At 37.5% G+C, this 17,124-nt stretch overlaps 1 protein-coding gene across 3 annotated transcripts in view; it reads right to left on the minus strand.

Annotated features, from left to right (window-relative positions):
• The window catches only part of NOL4 (nucleolar protein 4), a gene marked incomplete at both ends in the record, with an annotated part of 189,620 nt that overhangs the window by 41,781 nt on the left and 130,715 nt on the right, over positions 1–17,124 (minus strand). For 2 of the 3 annotated variants that reach the window (XM_082290279.1, XM_082290278.1), the window contains 2 exons: positions 4,571–4,762; positions 5,510–5,689. In XM_082290279.1, coding sequence (XP_082146405.1) covers positions 4,571–4,762; positions 5,510–5,689 — 372 coding nt within the window. The remainder of the gene's footprint in view (positions 1–4,570; positions 4,763–5,509; positions 5,690–17,124) is intronic. The other variant, XM_082290280.1, reaches the window with a different exon arrangement.

Raw genomic sequence — 17,124 nt, forward strand, 5'->3', positions numbered from 1 at the left:
GAGTTTGGGTTATAGTACAAAGCAACAACTCCATTAGTGTTTTTAGATCTTCATGTAACTGCTGTTGTGATAATTTTCTTAATGCTTCCCAGCTTTTTAATCAATTAGATATGCATCCCTGAATCTACAGATCGTCATTTTCCTGGAAATGCTTATGACCTTTCCAGACATAAAAGCCTGGAGGAGAGAAAACCCATGTGACAGCAAGGGCAGCTGGACTTTTCAGCACTAAATTCAGTAAATAATGAAAGATTTCTTTTTCTAAAACTAAAACTAAAAAGCAGAACCTAGACACCTATGCCAAGCAATCTTAATGAGGCAGATTTCAGAAAACATCCCTTCTGGAAACCAGTCCCCACCGAAGCTGCTCAATCTCAATATAGACACATGACAAGCCACTAGACACATTCAAAACACCTTGATCAACATGAGCACAGTCGCAAATTGTTAAAACACCTCTTACAGCCGACTGGCACAACCAAGTGACAGTAGCAGTGAAAGATACAGAGCTCAGTTACTTGTTCTTGAGGCTGGCGATAGGACAGAAGGTGCTGGGATGAACAACACTGGGACCTAAATCATGAACAATCTTCAGGCATAGTGTGACTCTTCTCTGACACATCCAAACTTGTCTTTGGACAATGAAAAGCATTTATGACTAGCCTTTTCTCTCCAACACAGAACACTTGATACTATTGTTTTGTATTACGGTAGTACTTCGGAGGAGGGTTTCCTTATGCTTAAAAAAAAAAGAAGAATCTCTTAGTGAATGAGAGTTTAAAATCTTGCTCTTGCATTGGGATGCTCACAGAAAAGAATGGCACATCTGTGAGAAAGATACTGTAAGATGCAATTTCAAACTGAATGCAGTGAGACTGATCATAGGAGATCATGAACATAGGAGGAAGCAGAGAGCAGTAAAAAAATGTAACTATTAAGTCAATTCAACCCCATTTGATTATTCCTAGCATCTAAAGTTCTTCTGGACTATAACTAAATAAATATCTCCAGCAGCTGTCAACTAAATCTTTCTAATTGATAGCTGTCTATTACAGAGGCTGGGACAAGTCTAAACAAAGGATTTAAAAAACATTAGTGAAACAGACCATGTGACTATTTTGGGGAGAAAATTCCTCTTGCATAGCCTATGGAGGTCACAAGACACCTAATGCGTATACAGGGAGTCTTGTTGATATTGGTCCTTGAGAATGAGGAAGCAATTTTTTTCTTTTGTTTATGGGCTAATGAAGAGAAAAAGAAATAATTTCTTTAAGAATATTGAGAACTTTTAAGTTCTCAAAGCAGTACAGCACAATGCAGATAGAAGCACAATATAGAAATCCCCTCCAAAAGCCAGTGATTTCAGTAGTTGACAGATTTCCCTCCCAACTAAAGATTCTGAGCAAGATCACAGAATTTAGTAAGAGAATGTTCTCAACAGTCCCTTAGCAAGAGACAAGGGGAGGAGAGAAACACTCATACAGTTAATGAGAAAAGCTGAGTACCCTACAGAGGTATATACTTGTGTCAGGATGAAAACTGCTAACTACAAGCTGCACAGTCAAATGGGCAGAGCATTTCCAATGTAGAAAGGGAATTTCTCAAAGGCATATTTGTCACAAGAAGCTATGCGAGCTGCCTCAGAGTCCACAGACAACTATCTGTCACAAGTGGAGGCAGAATAACTATAAGTAATCTCTTAAACATAATAATACTAAGAATCATATTAATTGACAATACGAACAGTCATGAGACTGAGTCTTTTTTATTGCCTCAAACCTAGAACTGGCCTGTTATGCAGCAAGAACTGTCGCTGGGATTACAGATGGCAAATAACTGACAGAATCAGGCTCCAGGCATTCTTTTTCATCTTTACCATGCAGTTTTACACTAATTTAACATTGTGTTTACATTTTCTCTTCACTTTACAGTATGGTGCTGTAGATAACTGCACGATTCCACACACAGCCTGAACTGTTACATGCCATAAAAGAGAATATTCTCTTTTTCTCATGCAACTAGATGCTCAAAATGTAGCATTTTGAATCTGAACAAAATAAAAAACTTGTATTTAACGTGTGTATCGCAAAAGCCATCTCCTGTGGAGGTTATTATCTGACATCCTATTTAATATAACAATGGTACTGGTACTGCTGCTGAGCAGATCATTATTCTGGTTTATTTTGTATTTGAGGGTAGCCCCTTATTCAAAACAACACCATCTTGTCCCTTCATGATTGTTTTGAACAAATGTTATTATCCAGACAAGGTGGTTCTTCTCCATTATCAAAATGGTAAGCACATTTAAAACAACTAAGTAGTCAATGCCTCTGTCCATGGTAGCATTTTTAAAAAATGGCTGTAATAAAGAGATGATGATACAGTAACTTAGAAATCAGAAAATAATTTAAAAACCCAAAGGGATATTAAATTTCAAAATTATTCAAGACATACACATAAAATACTATTTATTCTCTTAGGAAGTAGATGGGAGCTCCTCCAGAGACTTTGGATAGTCTTTGGCTCGTATTCCTACCTGCTAACAGGGACATAGGACAGATATCCCTTCAGGCCCAAGAGGGTTGCAGTCTTTGGCAAGAGTTCCAGTGCCTTGTCACTTCCATTCATGGGTGAGAAAGCCAGTGTTTTAGAGGTTGATTTTTTTGTTTAAAAACAAGTAAAGCCCATCATAAACTGTCATGAAACATTATAAAACCAGGAAATCTTTCTGAACTACAAAGATTGCCCATTTGGATCATATTCCTGGTAATCTCTGCTCCTTTTCCCCTCCCAGGAAAAAATTTGATCCTGCAACCTTTATTCATATGCAAGTAACATTTGCAAATGTGCACTGAAGTCAAGCCAACCCAGCTCTTATGGGTCAGACTGTAGCCCCTTGTTCATATTGCAAAACCGTTGCATGAGTCTTTCAGATGACAAGAAATGAGCCAGTTTACATAACTGCTCATCAGCGTGAATAATGACGGTAATAAGGCCGTGAATTGGAACAGTGCGGAGACTTGCTAGCATTGGCCAATTTTGTATTTTCAATTGAAAGGACAGCAAAATAAAATATTTGGTTTCATGGAAGCTGAACTTGATGTTGCTGAATTTTTGTCAGACAGAGTGAGTAGATGCAATTTAATGCTACTTAGTATATTGTAGGAAATATTTCTTTACTATTTGTCCTTTGTTTTGGAGGGCTAAACAAGCTGCCATATATGCCACCAGTTAACCTTTGGCACTTCTGTCTGTACAGATGTCCTTTATTCTACCTGTCTTTCTTCATCTGAGCTTCCATTGTTCAGAAATAGTGTTATGCCAATGTTTCAAATAATAAAACCATGCAGTTGATTAGAATACCAAACACACTCAAAAATTTACTTTCTGCCTTTGTTTTTTGTATTATCAAATAGTGGTCTTGCCCTACAAATAAGCCTGATATTTTGTTCTTAAAACTGTCAGCTACCATCTTAAACAACATATGGTACTCATAAATATTCTGCAAAAACTGCAGGAAAGAGAAAGACAGAGAGAAAGAGAAAAACAGTAAAATGCAATAATCTCCAATAATTCTTAATGTAATCAATGGGTTTGCAGATGATTCATTAAAAAAAAAATGGTATGTTTAATCGCTAAATGATATCTATTTGTAACAATGAGGTGATTTTGTTGTCATCTAAAGGCCAGAGAGATAGCTAAAACATTAAACACAAGGTGTGTAGGTGTGTAGCTACCTAGTTACTTCTGACTTTTCTCCATTTTGGAAATACAAACATTTTCTAGAGATAATAAGCTGCCAAACGGTGAGAAGACTTTATTTACCAATTTCTGTGTTACTGAGTAATATTAAAATATCAATGTCTGAAAACACTGTCAGTTGCATACTATGACAATTCTCGTGAGCTTTGGTTCAATTATAACTACTAAATCATTAGGATGCTCAGATTCTAAGTTTGATGTGTTTTACAACCATTAAATATGTTTTGCACACCTATATATCAACTGAAAGATTTCAAAGGAGTAATTTTCACTGATAAGCAATAGGCTAAGGTGTACAAGAAAACACCCAAAGCCAAAGCCATTGCCACTATGATGTTACGACACTGGGCATTTTCTTGAGTATAGCTTTTCTCTAGCGGGATCAATTTTACAGAGCTCACTGGAATCCAGTTAGCAGAGGCATTTTAGAGAAAAATCTGTCTTACTGCAAGACTTTTACAGGCAAAAATCTGTAAATGTAACTTAAAGTAAGAAATAAGTCACCATACAGTCCACAGTACAGTTTCCCTCCTTATTTATGCCTTGCTTTCGTCTTTTTCACCTGTAGATCCATATTAGTTCATTTTGTGACCTCTAGTGTCCCACAGCATTTTTAAATCAAGGGGAATAAATTCAGGAAGAATGAAGGAGGGAAAAAGAAATCTCTGACCTGGTATTACCAAAAAGAAAAAAAAAAAGAAAAAAAAAAAAACAAAAAAAAGACACTAAGATGAAAACAAAATAGTGCCATGGATTTACATATGGGGTTTTGATGGAAACTAGGGCTGGGTTTTAAGTCAAAACTCACCATCTCAAAACCACTTCTTTTCATCCGCCTGCAGGACTTGAGGTAAGTACGTATGCGTTTTCTGGCACGCTCTTGATACTCAGGGAATTGTCGCCTGCATGAGTCAATGATAGCCTGGATCTTTTCTTTGGGCTGCTTAGAGATTGGGACCATTCGGTCCAAGTTTTCATCTACAAACAGCCTGACAAACATCTGTTGGCAAGAGGGAGACAGAGGAGATGGGTTTGGAGGGCAGCTCTCTTCTCTTCCTAGCTTCCTGGCTTGTTTACTGATAGGAAGACATTTTTTTTCTATCCACTGAAGAGCTTTGTAACGGGAAGCCAGAAATATTAAGCAAACAGTTCTTTAAAGGGTTATTTGGGGTGGGGGTGGGGGAGGGACTGATCAAAAAAAAAAATAGACAAGAAAAGAATAGTCTATAGGATACAGAACTGTGAGATAAACCAGAACAGATTGTGAAAATAGGCACTACTTAAGTTTCATTATTAACAATAAGCTGTGATTGCTAATCATTTTATTGAACTGACTCACATTTTTTCTTTGTTTGAACAATTGCTTGTGTTTTCATGCATAATTATATACATTGGGAAAGCAATAGAGAACAGCTGACCACCAGAATGGTCTCCTGACAAAACTAGCTACAGCCTCTTTCCATTCAGTGGGTGAACATGCACATCCACACAGCCACACACATGGTCACACATGCACACACACAGAACAAAGCTTTGTTTTCCTCACTGGTAAAGATGGCACTCTGCCTCAAAATTCTAAATAAAACACAGTAAATCTGTTGTCTGTTGGCAAGAGTTTAATGTGCGTTAAAATAATAATTGAAATAAATCCTGCAAATTAATGTGCCTTTAATATTGTCAAACTTACCCAAAACAACAATGCAAAAGTAACAGAAGAAGTAAACAAGGTGAGTGCAAGAGGGCTTACGTTAAAAGCTTTCAGTCGCTCAGCTTCTACCCCATCTGATTCATTAACCTTCTCAGGATCTTCTTGCTCATCATGGTCATCCTCATCCTCATCTCCTCGATTCAGAGACAGATCTTCAGCACCTCTGCCTACACTCTCATTCTTGCCAGAGTCATAACTTGAATAGCTATGTGCAGGGGACTGAAAATAGAGAAAAGGAATATGCTTGTAAAAATTCTCAGCAAAAATAAGGTCTTACTTATCAAAAAGGCTTGGTAAATATTTCAAGAATTCCATGAATCCTTTTTATACTTGTTCAACATAAAGTGCTCCTAATCCTTCCAAGGACAAACAATGCACAATTGTAGTAATTTCAGTGCTTTAAAAAAAAATGTGACCAACTGCAAATTCAGTAAATCTATTAACAAATTAATTACCTATGATAATTACAGTTAACATGAAAACTTTGCCATACAGCCTTGTTTAAGTACTACATACAGAAGTTTCTTACAAATACTAACTTCTTTGTATTAGTCCAGATGTAAATAAGGGATAGCTGATTTGAACAAAACTCATATGGAGTAAAATTTAAACATTTCAATGCAAAGAGGATTCAAGTACGAAACACTGGTATTCATCCAATGAATAATAAATATTATCAAGAGATGCAAGAATTTATTCAAAATAAGGAGATGATCATGTTTCAGTTTCACTTGCAAAACCCCAGAATGTGTTAGAGATGTGTAGGTTTACATTTTGAATGCTCTCTGAGAATTATGTAGTAAAACCATTTTCTCTTTGAAAATCAGCCTGCAGAACTTTCCCCTGAGCAGAAATTCATTTTGTTGGATAAAACAGATGGCCATCTCAATAAAGTGTATCCACTTGAAGGACCAGAAAGTATCAAATTACCAGAAGTTCATAGAATGCATTTTCACTTGCAATATCAAGCCCTCAGTCACCTGTTTCCACTGCATACACTTCAAACTGCAAACTGTGCAAAAGGCATCAGTAACAAAAAGTCTTCCACAACTTAACATTCTACAACTTAAAGATCAAAGCTTTTCCCCAGCCACACAAAAGTATCAGAGAGTATCTCCATCAGAGACATCAGATTCACATTTAGGTAATTCAGATAAAAATCTCACTTCTATATTTTAACGCTGTAATATTTCACTACGTTTCTCTCTTGCTTCAAAGCATTCTGAAGTCTGAATCAGGTGCCACATGACAAACTTCATATACACACTTTTTTTAGATGCCTCCTGCCTTAGTGTCACCAGAAGTCAGGAGTATAATTCGTCAATCAAAAATACATTTCAAATACTTAAAATTGCATGCCTTGAACTACATTCTGAGATTCCTAAAACTTTCTTTATTTCAGGGTATTTTGCCAGCCACAGAATGAATCTGGACAGAGAGGTAGGAGTGAAAAACCAACAAAACCATCCATCTGTAAGGCATATTTTTTGCTTTATATTCTTACTTCAGCTTCTTTTTTTCCCTTTCCCTATTTTCATTTCCATCTTACGTTGGTTCTCTGTACACCGTGAGTTTCAGAGTCACTTGCCTTGCCTTAACAGCACTCATATTCCAAGCCTTCCTTTTTTTATGTATCCTCCCTAGACTATATTCTCGCATTACCAATCCCCTGGAGTTCCATGTTTTATTCCCTAATCCTCCTAATGTCAGAACTTGCAGTCTTTCTCATCCCTTTCCCTGAGTCTCTTCACTCTCTAGACCACTTTCCATTCCCTAGACCCTTATAGCAGATGTAGGAAGAATGAGAAAACATCAGAAGAAAACAGAAGAGCTGGCTAGTGGATAAAAACAGCTTCAACAAGTAGCAAGCTCAGCACCACCTCATATGGGGCATGAAATTAGAAAGGGTTCAAGATGGCAGATGTGAGATGGCATGGGAAGACAAGGCTTGCAAGAGCAGCAAAAACAAAACTCCAGTTCTTGATACAATGATACTCTGTCCTGTGAAGATGATGAGTATCTACATTGCTGTGCAGTAAGGTGAGTGCAGGTTCCATCCTAAATGAGGCGATGGCTGTTTCTTATCAGAGTGTCTAGCATATGTAAGCAATAGTGTTTAACCTGGCCAATGGCTACCAGAAGGCCAACAGCTGCAGCCCAGTAGCCTGTTATAAAGGAATGAGTGATTTCCTGTAACCCTGAAGAGATTCTCAGAAGACATTCTTTAAAAAAGAAAGTTACAATGAATTAATTGCTACTGTTGTACAGTGCAATGCAGTAGAAGATCTGACCTGTGCTGCAAGACTTGTTCTTCTGTACGTCTTTGTTTCACCTGTCACTACAGCTATACAGCCCGCAGAAGGCTTTGAGATAATCAAAAAGCCATTTCATGTGCTAGGCATAAAGCATAGAAGCTGCTGCCCTAAAGAAACCTACTGACTGAAATCCTTGTTGTGCAGACACTTGATCTCGCATGAGTCATTTCATCAGACTAAATCCAATTAGACTACTCATGTGCACAAAGTTAAACAGATGCAAAACTGATTTCAGTATGTACATATGTTTCGGCTGAATGCCAAGATCATAAATTATGCACCAGGGTTGAGATTTCCTTTTATGAAGGAAATAAATTCAGGCCAAAATGCCTTAAGTATGTCTCTCAAAAATGCAACAGTCGGGGTGGTTTTTTGGTCTTGTTTTGTTTGTTTTTTAAAGAAAGCATTACATAGAGAGTCCAACATCTTCTCTAAAGTTTTTACTTAAACAACAACTTTAGCATCTTAAATGAACTGTGGGGATTAACAGTCTGAGAAAGTTGCATGGCAGGAATCCATATTTATTCACTGTGAATTTGAAGACTGTGTACAGTACCAGGAAAAAGTGGTGTTTTTCTCCTAGCTGTTTCATTGGCAAACTGAGGGAGAAAAAAGCTCAGTTTGAGTTTGCAAAAGCTCAGTTAAGAACAAAATTTCTACCTTTCTGTATTTCTACACAGATGAATATTGATTCAGAGATGGAGGAGACATCTCTCTCATTTGTGTTGACTCTGCAGTTGTGCAGAAGCCAGTAAGGATTTCCTTTTGCTACTCTATTAAGCACCTGCAGTGCTAAACAAGGGGTGGGACAGCAGGGGACAACTCGTCCTTTGTACGTGCTTCCGAATTTTAGATCTTGCACTGTCCTTTCAAAAGGCTGCTCCCACCTTTGACAGACAGTAACATGCTAATGCATATTCCTGAACAGCCCTTGACATACGCCTTTTATGGTTCTGCAGTGAACTAGACTGAAGAAGTGATCCTTGTTAAAATGTTTTGGTTTTGCTTGTTTGTTTGTAAATTTGGTTTTTTATAATATTGCTAGTCCGCTTATGACCAGAATCCGTTCTTGGGTCCAGTTCACCATCTGAAAGTACAAACCTTTGTGCTGACAGGAAGGTATGAGCATGGAGGGGAGCATACACATCTCTGTTGACAGCAATGAAAGATTAAGTCTTGGTGGAGTGGAAGCATTAGTAGATATAAGATGTTTCACAGGTGAATCTTTTGTGCTTAACAAATCAGAGCTGGAGAAGAAAGTGACAGCAAAGAGAAGTTATTCAACGAGAACAAATGAGGCCAAGGTTAAGCACAGAATTATTGCCTTCTCCAAACACTTAGATGATTATGAAGTTGTCTTAAAAATACTTATGATGTTGACAGTTATATTCTGACCGCTTTGTCCTTGCCCCTTTTTGAAGGTTCTCAGTTCATTACTTTAATCTCCTTCTTGCAACAATAAGTACTAGGCACTTCTGCTTTATTAAAATGAAAGCAAAGGTTCATGCCCAACAAGCTACTTTTAGGAGTTTGGCATGAAATATCAACCTCTTTCTAAAACATTACTGGTCAGCAACAATACTCACCTGGCGTAAGGCGCCAAATTATGCAACAGAAGACCTGGGAGGACATCACAGTGTCATCTACTTTGTCTTGCTGCCACAGAAGAAGGTCAGATGGTCAATCCTGACCATTGTTTATCTGGTTGTTTTCTTAAGACTTCCAGTGACAGAGATGCCATGCATCCCCCAGACAACATGCACCAGTGTTTCACTGTCTTCACCACTATTAAAACATTCTTAAGACCAACCTCTGACTTTCGTAAATGTACTAAGCCTATTTCTTTTTCATGTATCTACCATGGACTGCAATGGAGGAAAGGTGTGGCATTGGGAGAAGAGAGCATTCCCTTCCCACTTTCCAACAGCTGAGGATTGTTGTGATGTCCCCTTCCCTCAATCTTCTCTCCCCAATAAATTAATTTATACTGTGAAACTCATGTTTTCCTGATTTCTAATCATTCTTACTGGGCTGCTCTGGTTGTTTTCCATCTGGTTTGAAACCTTCTCAAAGAACAACTCCCAAAATTCAAAAATGTATTCCATTTATGGCTTTTCTGTGAAAAATGTATTTCTTTATTGCTTGATTAATTTCTAGCATGCTTACAGCAGAAAAACTTTATCCCTTTAATTGCAGAAGAATACCCCAAAGATGCAAAAGACAGCAGTGCAGAAACCCCACAGTTGCCAACAGAAATTGTGCTGTTATTTTTTGAGAACTAAAGCAGAAGTAATCCATTACATTTAAAAATATAGTCTACCATAGTGCTCCAGTACCTGCTGGGCTTCGAGACTGGTGTATGGCCCTCAGACAGAGTTTGGAGGATGACACCACACGAACTCATTGAAGGAATGTCCCAGCAGAGACTCTTGGCTACCCCAGTGAGTACACAGAGATGGCACTTAATTACCCAACCAAAATTTATTCAGTGACAGAAAGCTAATTACTGAGGGTGACTATTTCTAATGACCAAAAAATGGAAAAATCATGTCTTTGTGACTTTTCAAAAATGCCAACATGGATAAAAAGACCCCACATTTTCAGGGAAACATGCCTCTGAAGGAAGTGTAGCAATTCTTTTTCTTTTAACGAAGCTTCATTTTTCACATTCACATTACATTTTACATTTACATTTAGTTAGAGAGCTTCACATCTTATTGAATAATGCGTAATTCTTTCAGTTGTTACATTAGACACTCATAAACCACAGAACTCCTGTGAGCAAGAGAGATTTGCACATTTGAGGAGTTGGCAAGACAGCAGCACAGGTTTCCATGGAAAGGAAAGGGGTTAGGAGGCGGGCAGAGATGAAAGCACTCTACTGGCTATACATGAGTCTCTTCTAGAAGTCGGCCTCCACATCTGTAAATGTTACTAAATATTTTAATGAATAAATAAAACCATATTCTAAAGCTGACAGAATTCTGCTTGCCCCTGGTAGTACATCCAGCCCTTTCTTCTTTTTCTTAGGTTTCAGTATTTCCCTCTCTGCCACTGAATACACAAAAGTCTACAATTTCACCAATTACTCTTTCAAATTATGTGTGCTTTTCTGCATGTTTTCCCATGTGCTATAGTGTATACATATTTTTATAGCAACTATTCCTATGACACAGAAAGGGATTAGAATATTCTGATGGCAACGGGTTTGATTGCTTTGAAGATCCTTTTTTTCCACAATTGCCGATTAAATTAGAATTTTATTTTAATTTTTTTTTAACATTTAAATTTTTAACTGACTCTACATATGAAAAAGTTTTTGAAAAATGCGTTAAAAGTAGTTTTTGGTAAATTGATATGAGTGAGAAGCATGTATTTTATTTGATATATAAACAAAATTAAAAGGTTAGACCTGAAAGGTTAAGGGAAAATTCATGTCCTATATCTTTCCCTTAAAAATATATTTGAAATTAATATTGCATTGTTAGAGTTCCACTTCATTCCTGTGCAAACTGTGAGTTCTCCATACAGCAGGGAACTTGCCTACAGAACGTAGAGGTGTTTGGGTTTGGGGTTTTTTTTATTATTAAATATATAATATATGTAATATAAATAACATATTAGAAAACACAAAATACTTTTTGTAGATACACCCCCTTTTGTTATTTATTGAAAGACTTGAAACCATTAATAAAAACATTCCTAAATTTTCTCCTCAATTCAAACAGAAAGCAGGAGGCATAACTGGAACACTTAAGTTCAGCTATTATCCTAAGGAGTTCTCTACCAGGTTTTACAGATAAAAGTCCAACTTTCTATTATTTTGCATTAATAAGCCATTTTTTTCATCACATGTGGGGAACTTTACTGTCCATCTCTTCTCATTACAGAGAAGACTGTGAATTCTCAAATACAATTCCAGCATCTCACCCTTTATTTCAAGATCCAATTAACCTCATTTTGATAAACTCATCAAATATTTGTCCATCTTACCCATATCTTTGCATCTGACTACGACCAGTTTGCTACTCTTCTTACACCATAATTGGCCTTTCCAGCTTCTTTATAAAATTTCACCCATGATAATGGGAAGGCATCATTGTGTGCAATTCTACTATTTGGAGCATGAGGACAACAGCATTTTTACAGGAAGAATGGAGAGCTGAAAGCTAGAGTTTCATCAGTTTGACTCTATAAAAGTGTTATCTAACATGCTAAGTGTTAAGTTGTAAAAGGCTTTTTTGCACAAAACTTGTTTTACACTAAATTATTAAAAGATCTTTTTTGTTTGCTCAGTGTTAACAATGTGACTTCCAGAAACAAACTGTTCAGTTATTTACAACAGGAACTAAGAAATAAAAAGATTTTGCTCCTGAATTATCTTTGACATGGTCTTCTCTTCAGAGCCAGTTTTTACAGTAGTCCCTGAGAGAACAGTGACTGTTTCTAAGACTATCTGCTCGTTCTTTCTCAGTAGTTTTCCAATCTATGGCATATTATGCTTGCTTATAATATTCCTTTCAACAGAAGCATATTTATTAGCAATAAGGAAACTATAAATTACCCAGACACTTTCACTCACTGGGTAAATAGAAGTTTGGATAATTGAAAGGTAAGAAATAATTGAAACACATTTCTTCCTGTGATATTTTCTCTTTTTAGCTAAAATGCAGTCTGCCCTAGGTCTGTCCCCACTGGTATTGACCAACATCAAAATACATCATTTTACCCTAATAGAAATAACCTCCAAAATTAAGTAGAGAGTAAGAACAGAGAGACAACTGAAAAGTCTCAGTCAAGTAGAAGAATAAAGTATATTTATAGGCTATAGATTAAAGAGCTTCTTTTTAACTTTTCTATAACCAATCTCTTATTACCTGATTGGGCGTTTTCAGAAAAGCTCCTGCTCCTTCCCCAGCCATTCTAGAGGATGAGAATTCTTGTGGGAATAAGAATAAGTATCTCCAAATCACCCTCGTACACCAGTGTTGAGAGTTCCAGAGCAGAGATGATTTAACAGAGCAGGAGACTTGCCTACTTCTTAGCTACTAAATAGCTTTTATTTTACAAAGTTGTTTTATTAATGAATTTCAAGAACTCCTGTCACTGATGTAGGAAGACAGACTTTTTCCACCAAATACTAAAAGAACTTAGTTATATAACCACCAATAACTAGTCATATTGCAAAATGTGGCTGCTGTGTCTTTGGAAAAAATACAATGTCCTTCGTGGGAGTTGAAAAGTCAAACCGAAATGGTGACAGACTCAAATAAAAGAGTAAATTATTTTTGGCAGCATACACTGCTATTTTGAAGCTCTAAAAGGATCTGACTGAGTTTCTGAGAATTTGAGAAACACAGGTTGCCACACAGGAAAGCTCCACCACAAATTTCTGGATTTCTGTAAATCGTGTGCCAACAGAGTATTTAAACATTTTCTATAGTACACTCAAAATCAAAGCAGAAGATCTGAATTAATTTATACTCTTTTAAGATCTTACATTGCTAAAAAGAAAAAACAAAAACCAAAAAAACCAACCTTACCTTATTATCAAAGTTAGAAAACTTCATCAGTGATTTTCTAAGGACAATAATAGCATACTTTTCAGGTAGTATCATAGCTCAGCAAAGCCAAGAGCCTGAGGGAGCCCCGTATAGTTCTTGTGCTTTTGGCAAAATCCATCAACATAAAACTTCTATTGCAAAACTATAATTTCCAATTTTTGGTGAAATTTTGACCTTTTGCCAAAAACCTTTACAGTTTCCATCCAGATTCCACAGCTTCCCCTTTGTCAGGGTTTGGGGGTTTTTATTTTCCTTTTAAATGAAATAGTGACAGTTTATATGAGGAGTAGTGAACATTTTTCTTATGGAATATACTTCGGTGACTACTAAGGTTCACATTACAGACAGATAATGAGCATTTTTGAGCAGTAATTCTTTGGTCAATTGGCAGACAATTGGCTGGCAAGAGCTACAAAATATTTTGCAGAAACACTGGACTAATAATTTCTTCTCATTATATCTAAATTGAGAATGAAGCCTCTAATGCAGGCAACACATTCAGGAAGCAACTAAAATGGAGAACATTTATAAGACCTGAATATCACAATGACAATTACAATGTTAAGTCCCAAGACTCACACTCCCCACTTTGCAACCTGTCCTCATCTAACTGACAGAGGTTTAAGATATAACTAAACATGTTGATGCCTTGAAGTGGCTACCTGAAAACAGAGGCCAGACAAGAATAAGAGAATAAAAGCAAGTATTTATTTGAAGGGCCTTCAAAGGTACACCTTAGGAGTCAAAAGCCTCCGAGGGGCTCCACCCAAGATGGACCCTGGGTCACGGGTTCTTCACAATTTTGTAAGTTTGGCCCACTTGCATAATCAGGGTTAATTCTTCAATTATAATTTCAGTTAATGATGTAATTACCCCAAGTTTGCTCCTCCTCTCAAGGCTTTAGTACATCTTTTGGGGCCTGGGACAATCAAGGTGTCCTTGAAGTGCAAACCTAGAGAGGGTTTGTTATGTCTAACCAGCATGAGAGAACAGCAGCTAACAGACCAAACAAAACTTCAGTTACACACTAGGCAGTACAGGATTTGAAAAGCCTAAGCCATCAACGTCAACAGGGATAAAACAGTAAAGTTTCTTAAAAACTCTCCAGCAAGGAAACAGCAGAATCGCTGACAAAACCCAGCCTATCCATTAAAGATCCCACTTACTGACCAACAGTGCTACCCCTATTGCTTGAAAATATCACAAACTGCTGCCAGCTTTCAGAACAGAAGCAGTTGCTGAATACTGCAACAGCAGTCATGGCCTCTGAAGTCTTAGGTAAGAAGCCAACGTCAGCAAAAGCAGGAGCTGAAATACAGGAGTGATGGAATTTCTTGAGCAGTAGTTTAAATGTGCTAAGCTTACCATTTTACTTCCGATTTTAATTTCTTATGGGTATCTGTACACAGGGAAATAATGTCATCATAAATACAGAAGAGCAGGACTTCTTGTCGACACGGTATCACTGGATGCTCTATTTTAATCTTGAGCATATTGCTGCTGGAATAACTAAGAAGAATCCCCTTCCTCACTTTAGCAGTGAGGAATACAAACCAGGGAATACAGAGCACATGTAATTCACTGGTTTAGTCATAGGCCACTTGTCAAACATCTACAATTAACTACAAAACTGCCATAATATTTTTTTCCTTCTGTGCTATTCTTTATGTTCATGCCCTTTGGTTCAGTTTAAGACTTTTTTTTCCATGCTGCTTTCTCCTAAATCTTTTCATTCTTTATCTTTGAACTCATTATGCCTTTAGTTCTTTTTGCTTCAATCTCTTCTTGATTTGTTCTTTTGTCTCTCATACTATCCCCTTCATTTCTTCCTCCCTAAATTTCTCTCTGCTTCCTCTTGTCATAAATTTAAGCTATGACATTAAAAGGGTTCAATAACCTGTTTTCTTCTTCAATCCCAAAAGGACATTGACCTGTTGGAGTGAGTCCAGAAGAGGGACACCAAGCTGATTAGAGGGATGGAGCACCTCTCATATGGGAAATGACTGAGAGAACTGGGTTTGTTCAGACTGGAAAAGAGAAGGCTTTGGGGTGACCTAATTGCAGCCTTCCAGTATCTGAAGGGAGCCTACAAGAAAGATTGAGAGAGACTGTTTACAATAGCATAGTTGTGACAGGACTAGGGGGAATGGCTTCGATCTGAAAGAAAGTAGGTTTAAATTAGGTATTATAAAAAAATTCTGTGAGGGTGGTGAGGCACTGGAAAATGTTGCCCAGAAGAGTTGTGGATGCCCCATCCCTGGAATTGTTCAAGGCCAGGAACAATGGTGTTCTGAGCACCTGGTCTAATGAAAGGTGCCTGTGTCCACAGCAGGGGGGTTGAAACTAGATGACCTTCAAGGTTTCTTCCAACCCAAATCATTCCATGATTCTATGAAATAGAAGGCTATTTCCTTAAGTCCCAAAGCAAGAATCTACACTTGGAAACTATGAGTTTATTCATAAACAACACCCCTTGAATCTATGACTGCAGGTGAAGTCCTGCTAACAGAACTACAACCACAGAGAATGTAGACTTTGTACTTGCCCCTTTAATTTACTGCCTTTTTCTTCCTCACACTCTTTGCCATGACAGTATTCTACTCCTTTAAAGCAACAAAATGGTCCCAGAGAGCAAATACATTTGCAAATGAAAGAGTTTGAGTTATATCAGGAATCCAGGAGAAAAAACTGATTTTTGGTTTTTGACAGTCACCTTGCTCCCCTGTCCACCTGTATTCTAGAAAAGCTAGAGACAAAAAATACACAAGAGGCTTCAAAAGTTGCAAAGTTACAAAAGAAACTTCCAGAGACCAACAGCAGAGGCAGATGCAGAAATAATAATACAACATCACTGCAGGGTTTGTGTGCCCTAAGAACAGCAGACAAGGAGAGGAGCACTTGTTTTCACTAGGTAAAACAAAGGAAGCAATGAAGACAAAGGCTGCCTCTGTCCTGTCCTTGTCAAGACTCTGGCAAGAGAGTGCTATTTGATGTCCAGGAATTCAGCAGCTCCCTATAATGTCTGCCTAAGGCCACACAGCAGCTGGACTTATTAAACACATAGATATATGCTGAGCTGTGCACCTGTATTTTCTGCTATAGAAGGACATGCAGCATTTTGTATCCTAACTCATGTGAGAAGTAAGAACACAGTGCACACAACAAAAGTTGGAAATAAGGAGGAACTAAAAGTGATGATTGGGATGAGAGAGGAAAATGGTTTAACAATGGACCTTTCTCAGTGTGCTCTTTCTGAATTAATCATAAGCTCTTCCCAGTGCTGATTTCTTCTTCCTAGTTCATTCCTACACAATGGCATTTGAGAACTGCTCACACCTTTCACCTTTCCAGTCTGAGCATGACATAAGTGCAGATAATTGGGAAGGAGATTAAAATCAGTTGATGGAAGCAGTGGAGGAGGGAACTCCAACTCATCTGTCTCCATCATTTAAGAGAAATTTAGGCCCTCCCTCCTACAGTTTTTATTGCTCAGTCATGACAGTCCTATGCCAGAATAGGTGAGAGGAGACAGTCCTGCCACTCCTTCTCTTCTGACCAATCATTTACATCTTCAGAAGCACCATCTAAAGGAAAAAACCAAAACAACAGGTAACAGTAACATATTGAGAGACAGACTCATGAAAGAAGCAAAGCCAATTGATTAATGACAGGAATTTAACCCAAAATAATCTGTACAGTACTGAACAACCACTTACAACTGGTACTGATCATGGTAATAAGATGACATATTAGGGACTGATTTTTCTAGGAGAAA

The sequence above is a fragment of the Coloeus monedula genome (assembly GCF_965178545.1).
Source record: "Coloeus monedula genome assembly, chromosome: 1".
NCBI classification, from domain to species: Eukaryota; Metazoa; Chordata; class Aves; order Passeriformes; family Corvidae; genus Coloeus; species Coloeus monedula.